General features: G+C 45.3%; 1 protein-coding gene across 3 annotated transcripts in view; it reads right to left on the bottom strand.

Moving 5' to 3' along the window:
• SFMBT2 (Scm like with four mbt domains 2) overlaps positions 1-8,890 on the bottom strand; it is a 116,887-nt gene that overhangs the window by 6,833 nt on the left and 101,164 nt on the right. For all 3 annotated transcript variants that reach the window (XM_064703064.1, XM_064703063.1, XM_064703065.1), the window contains 4 exons: positions 7,312-7,487; positions 5,544-5,716; positions 3,254-3,502; positions 1,401-1,529 (listed from right to left, as the gene is read on the bottom strand). In XM_064703064.1, coding sequence (XP_064559134.1) covers positions 1,401-1,529; positions 3,254-3,502; positions 5,544-5,716; positions 7,312-7,487 — 727 coding nt within the window. The remainder of the gene's footprint in view (positions 1-1,400; positions 1,530-3,253; positions 3,503-5,543; positions 5,717-7,311; positions 7,488-8,890) is intronic.

Here is an 8,890-nt window from a genome sequence, read left to right as displayed (position 1 = left end):
TCCCTCAAGCATAACTATGCACCAAACTCCATGAAGCAGTACCCTGGATGAGCACTTTTATTGGGAACCTCTGCTGGCTTTATGATCCTCTTCTTAATAAAGAGCTCAAGCTCTCTTTATTCTTTAATAGACTGAGATATCGGGCCACAAAACTGCTTTTAACCCTTTAAAAGCATCAGAGTCTATGCACAGCAACTCACAGCCAACAAAAACTCCCCAAGACAGCCCTGATTAGGCAGCACTTTAAATTGACTTGGAGTTAAGATTTTGACTTAGGATTTAGACAAGGAGGATTTAGACACCTGAAGTGCTGCTTTGATCAGACTGTCCACAGCTCTGGTCCATCCCCCACTGAAGGTTCATGGCACAGACCACTGCACCAGGGCTTCACAAGGAAAAGCTCCAGTCATCTGTGTTTGATTCAAGCCACTATAAAACCCTCTGGCAAGGGAGAGACAGGGTTGGCTTCCAAGCCCTGGCACTGCTCCAGGCTGGTTAACAAATGGCTGGAGCTTGCTGTGACACAGCAACTGCAGCACCCTGCTCTGGGGAGCTTCACTTGCTCCAGACTCACCCTCCACCTTCTCCCAGCCACAGCAGCTGGAGTCATCCATGGTGAAGAATCAGAGACAGCTCAATGAGCAGCTGGCCACACCACTGACTAATTAACTACACTTGTTTTTCCCTAACTACGGCTCATTAGTGCTGCCCTTTACCCTCGGCAGTGGCTGCGACTCATTTGCCAAGGAATGGCTCTTTCCACATAAACTGTACACACTCACACTGGCTTGAGATGAAGAGCACTGGCTTTGCTCCTGCAAACCTATCTGCTTAATGGGAAGAAGGCTGGCATCTCCTAAATTTAGGTCATCCAATGCCTGACTGGCAGATCTTCAGAGGAACATGGTTAGGAATTAGGTGTCTACACACCTGGGACATCTAGGTGCTAAATATTTAGAAAGCCAGTTTGGGCTTCAAGCAGCAGAAGTTTCTGCTTCCCAGGTCAGTATTTTGGAATAGGATGGAACCCATCTGGCTGGAGAAAGCCTGGTATGCACCAGGTAACCATGACCTCCTTTTACATTGAGGTTCCTACCTATGGGACATCAGTATGGCACCGTGGGCCTTGGAATGAAAGGACTGAACCTCCTGCTTTCCACAAGGGTCTTTCACAAGGCTGTTGAGTTTCTGGACTCTCTGAGGATTTGGCAAGGTTCTGACTCAAGTTTCTAAGGGTTTTCATGCCTTGCCAAAATTGGTGTTATAACTTGGCCTGATGGACCTGAAGTCTGGTCACAGTCCCTGAACCAAAGCCCCAGGCCCAGCCAGCAAGGTGGGATGTCCTGTAACGTGAACAGGCACCACAGACACAAAGGGACAAGTGACAAAAGGACTTCTACCTGCTCCTGAAATATTTTGGCAAGGGGTGCACAGTCGGTGAGTTTAATAAACCTCACGACATCAGTCACAGTCCACTCGAGTGGGTTACTGTCCAGGATGAGCTTCTCTTCCTCTTCTGGCTTAATTTCCTGTGAGGAAAAAAAATCAAAGAAAGGTTTTCATCATGTGGATGCCAGCCAGTCAGGGAGAGAGAAATGGCAATTGTTTATCCCAGTGGCTTGTGAGAATTTTTATGGAGTTGTAAGAATGTGATAACTTGCTAGTACAAACAATCTGCAGGTGGTGTTTTTTCACTTTGTTTTCCTGTTCTTCTCCAGGATGGTGTGTGTGAAAGGTGTTTTTTATTAACTAGCCAATCAAGTGGAATGTATCCTACTGGTCTATAAAAACTGAAGAATCCTTTGTAATAAGGCCTCCTTTTCTCCTCTTGCAATTGGGTCTTTCACTTGTTCTTGTGTCATTCTTGGCTCAAGGGTGACATCATAAAGCAAACTATCTCCTGTGGAGTCTCTGTCGTCAGGATGACCCTGAGATGTGTCCGAGAGTCTCTTTTCCCAGCCCAGCAACCGAAGAAGGAGTCAGGATTCTTCTGTTCTGGTTTTCAAGGTTGTTTATTTTCTGTTATCTCTAACATTCTTTTCCTGACCTGCTGAGGTCCATTCAGCAGGTCAGACAGAGGCACACTCCCCACCTTCAGGGTGGTGTTGTCTTTTTATGCTAAGAACTATGTGTACTTTATTTACAATAACTTTCCAGTACCTATCACCTATGTTAGACAGTCTGTCTCTACCCTAAACCAATCCGTAAGTGCCAACATCACCCAGAACATGGAGGCTAGGAAAAAGGAGAAAGAAGGACAATTCCTCCATCTTGGGACCCCGAGCCCCCATTCTAAAACCCCCAAAATTCTACTTTTCACCCCGTGACTAACTAACTATCATTCTACTTAAACTCTTGTGGCTTGCAGATCCTCATATAAGGTTGGTAATTTTTTCCATGGGTCAAAATCAAAGTCACAGGGGGGTCTTGGGCTCTGTGCCAAGGTCTCTGAGCCCCCTGGCAGGTGCTTGTGCCATCCAGGACAGCCAGAGGGAAGTCCAACAGTGGAGAACCAGGGCAGGGCTGCCCTCCTCAGAGCAGCAAAGTTTGGCACTTGTTATGAGTAGAAAAAGCTGCCCATTTTTTAGAAGGTTGCAGAGTTCACAGGTTGTGCCAACTGCTGCCAGGATGGAGTTCTAACTGTTTGTTACTGTAATCACCTGTCATTTTTCTTAACTCCCTGTCATTGATGGTTAAGAATTCTCCCTTTTGTCCAGTGACATCCTGCTGCTTCCTGGAGGATGACACCAGACGGTGAAGAGGAAGGGACATTGGAGTTAGCATGCAAATGTCATCGGATCCAGCATGCAACAGGAGGGACCCCTCACCAAACCTAGCCAAAAACCTCTAAAACAACAAGCCAACACAAAATTGACAAATCAAAGTGATGACTAGATGTGAGGAACAGAATCTAGTATCCGCCAAGGCCTTTTTACACCTCACCCTAACCTAAAAGGATGTCGCTAGACAGAGGAGCTCGAATGTTGAACCAAAAAGGAAGGGAATTTCCTGATACTATTGTGAGGACAGAACCCCCAGCTCTGCCCACAGACCAGTGGACAAAGCTGCACTGTTCCTCCTCCTCCTCATCACCCTGGGAGCAGCAGTGGTGTGAGCGCAGACCCATCAGTTCTCCCCAGCCAAGCTGATCACTTTTAATAAATGCATTAAAAAGGAGAAAGGTCTCCTGCCCTGTTTATTTCAGCACTGAAGGTCAATTTAGGATGAACTGTGCTATGAAACACACGCTCACCTCCTTGGCTGGCGTGCCCTTGTCCGCCTCGCTGCCGGAGTGGGGCTGGGCCCTGCGGCTGCGGCGGGCTCTCTCGGGGACGGGGGGCCTGTCCAGCTCGGCGCTGGCGCGCAGGGTGACGGCTCTGCGGGGCCGGGCAGAGGGCACCTCGGCCGAGGACGTGTCCGTCTGGTCGTCGCGCAGCTCCGAGCTCGTCTCCTCGCTGCCCGTCTCATCCTCCATTGCGTCCGCCTCGTCCTCCTCACTCTCCTGCAAGCACAGTATTATGAGTAAAAAAAAGGTTGCCCATTCTTTTAAAAGGTTGCTGGCAGAGGAGAATTCTTTGATAACTTCTTGTTGTAATCACCTGTTAAGAGTCAGTCGTTAAGTCCTGTCGCAGACAACTTTTATAAAAAATCCTTTCCTTAGGATTTTTTCCTTCTGAGAAGCTGAGAGGCCTCAGGAACAAAATGTAAACAATGATTATCTGCTGCTGTGGAATGCAACAGGTGGATGGATCTTTGATTGCCCCATCTTGGATGTTTATAATTAATGGCCAATCATAGCCCAGCTAGCTCGGCTCTCTGTCGGAGCCACAAACCTTTGTTATTCTTTCTTTTCCATTCTTAGCTTAGCTAGCCTTCTTCCATTCTTCTATTACCTTTTCTTCTATTCTTTTAGTATAGCTTTAATGTAATATATATCATAAAGCTTGCTAAGGTTGCCTGTGGTTGAGCACTGCTTGGGAACTGGGACAGTCTGTCCCAAACAGGACTGAGCTATCCGGACCCTGCAGCCTGCTGGGGACACCCTGAATCCAGCAAAGGTGGTTTACTATGGAACAACACCGATGACTCATCTGGCATAAAATGTTCCTATCCTGGTCTGGTATCTCAAAACTTGTGGCACTGTTGATGTGCAGGAGGAGAAACGGAAAATACTACGAGCATGCAAAATTCAGGCTGACTGAGAGGAAGTAAAATCAGAAATTTGACTTTAAACTTTCACATTGATTCAAATTGGTTTGGGTGTTACTGCTCCTGAAAAAAGGGAAATTTTGGTGCCTTTTGAAAATGGCTAGATGTTCAAGATAGCAATTTTTAGTGACATTTCTGCAAAACTCAGGACAGAGGATTTCACCCATATTTCCCTGCTTTCAGCCCAACACTGAACTGCTGGAGGTGAAGCCCTAAGTTCCATTTGAAGTATTATACCAGATTCTTGTTATTTCTGTCACACAGGGCTTTACAAGCACTCACCAACTGATGGAAACTGTGCATTTTGGACTTTATATATATATAACCTGCCCAAATGGCTTTGACAGCTTATCTCTGATCCAAGTGTGAGCAGGCAGCCAAAGCCATGTGCTCAGGTCTTGAGTGAAAGAGCAATTTAGACAAAGATAGTTGTATTGGCTGAAAGGTTGAAAAACTTGGCTAATGGCTGATTTAGGCTTAACACAGGTTTAAGTTCCTTTGAAGCAGGTATAATCTAAGGAAATGAAGCAGAACTACACCTAAATGAGGACCAAGCCATGAAGATGCAGGCAATCAACTGAAAGCTGAATAAAATAACTTACTCTAGCTGAAGTGCAGGGAATTTAAGTAAACCAATTTTATTTCACATTGCACAAAGCAGCAATCACTGGCACTCAGCTGAGGAAGTGAAACCACACATGAGCTCTGTTATTGTCACCATGGGAAAAGCCCCCAGAAAACAGCCCACACAGAGCTAAGTCTATTCCAGGTTTAATTTGGACATGAATCTTTGCTGAGGCTCAGAACCTGTTGTATCACACAGCAGACTGGAAAGACTGAGCCCTAAAATTCCATGTATTTGGGACACAAACCATTTGCTTGCATGCTAAGCCTTGATGTTGTGAGCCAAAAAATATTAGGAATAGTTAAAAAAATATGTAAAATTCCTTGAAACCACAATGGCTATGAGCTATTATTATTGATTACAATATTTGGAGATCTTAGACATGGATCAGAGAGCTCCTTCACTCTGCTAAATGCTGTGCAAAGTATCCAACAGGCTCATCTGCCTGCTTTTAAGGAAGGAAATAAAATAAAGAGATTAGTGAGCATTGGAAAGGTGGGAGCAAAAAATCTGCTTGCTACTTCTGAAATGGCCAAGGTAAAAATCCCCAAAGTGCCCCAAGAAACCAGACTGATCTTAGAAGAACAGAGCAGAAAGCAAGGATCCAAAATAGAAACTGGAAGTGCTCAGGTGTGCTGAGAAGCCCCACAAAAGGAAAATGCAGAAGGCACCAAGGGGTTTTTGCTGATTTATCCAAAGTGACACAAACCTCTGCAGAGCCTGCAGCATTGGAATCCACAGCTGATGATCTCCTTTTCTTCTGCACAAAGATGGATTTCCGCCTCTTTCTGCGTCTGGCTGGCTTGACATGGCCACTTTTCATGTTGTTATTTTCCCCAATTGGTGGCTTAATGATTTTTTTCCTCTTCCCATAATAATAAGCTGGAGAAAAGAAGCACAATGCCCATTAAAAACTTTAACCACCCAAAGAAGGGAACCTTGGCTTGCTCCTTGCTACAGTTTCAGGAATGTACTCTAAGTGCAATTTAAACTTTAAAATACATTGATTTGGAAAAAAAAAAAAAGTACAGCATAAATAGGTCATGTTGGACTAGCACAGCGTGTTACAGCTCTTACGTACCCAGATTTATTGATGATGAATGAAGACTTCAGAATTTAACAATGTGTTCAGGCAGAGCTGAGCAGTGATTTGGAGGGAAAGAGGCCAACAAGTTCCAGATTTGATCCAACACAGTTCTGTGTGAGGTAAAGTTGCTGAAGTTTTCAGCAGAGAGGGGAGAGGGCCAGCTAGCCTCAGTCATGTACAAAGGAATGGGTTTTTATTAATTTAACTATTTTGTGGTTCAGGTTCAAATTAAGGATGTGAGAATCCTCTGACCTTACATTAAATATTTGTATTGAATCCTTTTGACACACTCGGGGGACGAAAGACACTGATGAAAGACAGCAAGGGTATCCCAGGACAATTAAAATGGCCCTTGGCACCCATGGCAAAGTTCATAACTGAACTGAGCTTTTCAGCAAATCAATGGATTTCTGAGGAAAAATTCATCCAGTCACAGAAACCATCAACTTTGAGGTGGGACAACCTCAGCTGGAGCTCCTCCAGCTCTCCATTTGCTACCAGTGGGAGCCAGGACTCCAGCTCAGGTGTAGATTTCTACAGAAACCCATCCCCAGGGATCTCAGTATCCCCCTGAGTGTGTTCCTCCTTCTACTGGCACCACACTCAAGAGAATTGCTTTAGATCAATTACACTGCTTTTTGCAATCTTTGTGGAAGAAGGACAATACTCACTTCCACTTTCCTGACCTGTTTGAGAGTCAATAATACCAATAATATTGACAACAAAAAGCACTGAACTCTAACAACAACCTTCCTGAACAGGCAGGATCATGTTTAAATATCAAAAACACTGAGTAGAGAGTCAGTGTTCAAACCTTCCAGCACCTCAGCACTGTGGTTCTGTGCTGGTGTGTATGCCAGAAACTCTTTACAAGGAGGATTCATCTCACCTAACAAAGCTGTCTCAGATGTAGCAAGTTAAAATCTCAGCTTGCCACTGCAGGTTCCTTTTATGTACTCCTTGTGTTAACTTTGGGTATGAAGAAAATTCAAGACTTCCAGAAAGTGATGATGCTCAAACAGATGCATTAGGATGGAGTGAGAGGGACAGCTCCCTGGTACATGATTCTAAGGGAACTTGTGGTGGCCTCAGGATTAAATAATTGCCCTTAGGTGAGATGAATCCTCATCAGTATTAACATATCACACAACTCCTGCTCTTCATCACACACCACCAAACAGATGTATTGGGATGGAGTAAGAGGGACAGTTTTCTGGTACTGGATTCTAAGGAAATCTGTGGTGGCCTCAGGATTAAATAACAGCTCTTAGATGAGATGAATCCTCATCAGTATTAACATCATATCACACAACTCCTGCTCTTCACCACACACCACCTCCCACTTCTCTGGTTCGCAGCCAGCACCAAGAGGCATTTCCCCAATACTCACTGTACTTGGTTTTGGTGTGGATGGAGCAGTTCTCAGGGCAGACTTCAGCCACCAGCACAGGGCTGAAGAGGTTGGGGCAGCACTCAAGCTTGGCACAGACCCTCCTGCAGAAATCTGCCACCTGGTCCGACGTGCGCACAATCTTCACCGTCGCCCTGTACGTCTTGCCCCTGTACCTGGGGAGCAGCACAGGGCCCCATGTCACCCATCCAGCAAAATCCTGTGGTGCTGCAGACCAGACCCTCCTCTGCCAGGGAGAGATCCTCCCCAGGGACCTTTGGGAGAGTGTCTCTCTTGAGAATGCAGGCAGAACAGGTCTAGTTTTTTTAGTGGCTCCATTTCAGATGGACTCGAGGAAGGAAAGGGTGAAATAAATTGAAGGTGTGGACATGAATCTCAGTAGGCTTGGTGAGGATACTGCACAGGACAGCAAGCCCTTATTGTGAACTGATGCAAAGGTTTTGGGAGAGGGATGCAGTGTCTCTGCATATACTGACCCATGATCAGATGCTTATACACCTGGTCACCACCCTGTGTTTGGACTGAACTCTCTAAGCCCTCAGTGCACTTTGGTTTTCTCCATTGCCATCTTTCCTGTTCCCATATCATGTTCCAGCTCCCAGCAATCCCCAAGACTCATGGTGCCAGCTGTGGCTATCAGGACACACTCATTGTGAAGAAGTATCTGTGTGAAACAACAATCTCTGCCACCCCAGGACCAGATGACTTCACCACTCTGAGATGTGGGCACTACAAAACCTGAGGAACTCATCAGGAGTCTCTGAAGTTATTTAACAGGGCTGCAGCAACAGGTCCTAAAAACTGATTCCTGCAGGGAATGCTTGGAGCAGAAACCTGCAATGAAAGGTTTGTCTTAAATTTGCTACGCCACTAAAACATTTATTTCGGTGTTTCATATGAAGTGTTTCTGAGTGATAAATGGCTGAGAAAGATACAGTTACATCCCTGCTGTACTACATTGTAGATGTGAACCCTGGAAAACCAATTATCCCCGTAATTTATTAAACAGCAGCAGCAAGCTGTTGTAAACAGTGAGATAAGGTTTTCAAAACATCTCTTATGTATCCTGAGGAATGCAACACGAGAAACAACTGTGCCAGAGCCCGGCGCTGGCATTACAAATGTGCTCAGACGAGGGAAAAGCAACACATACCCAAGAAAAAGAGGGAATAACAGTGGAAGAAAGATTACTGGATGGCAGGCAAGGAAAGAGAAAGATACAGTCACCAGGAAAAATGAAACAAAGCATTTGTCAGTGTATTAAGATCTGCAGTTTCCTAGCAGCTGCTGATAGATATGGGAGAGGAAGAGGAGGAGGTGGTGGAATAAAGATGTGACCAGAGAGTTAAAACATTCAGACAGCTCTCTCTGAAACAAAGAGGTGTGGGAAAAGGGTTTGAAACTGTGGCACATGAAGTGTTATAAAGGGGAAACCCAAATGAAACTTGGGTCTGAGAACAGCCCAGTCCAACCATGCTCAGGTCGCAATGCAAATTATCACCTCAGCATAAAACCTGAAGCATTCCTGCAAGGTGCCAGGCTCTGATACCCATTTTGG

Source organism: Zonotrichia leucophrys, chromosome 1A, assembly GCF_028769735.1.
Source record: "Zonotrichia leucophrys gambelii isolate GWCS_2022_RI chromosome 1A, RI_Zleu_2.0, whole genome shotgun sequence".
NCBI classification, from domain to species: Eukaryota; Metazoa; Chordata; class Aves; order Passeriformes; family Passerellidae; genus Zonotrichia; species Zonotrichia leucophrys.
Note: the sequence above shows the minus strand (reverse complement) of the source record. Positions and strands in the feature narration are given on the sequence as shown.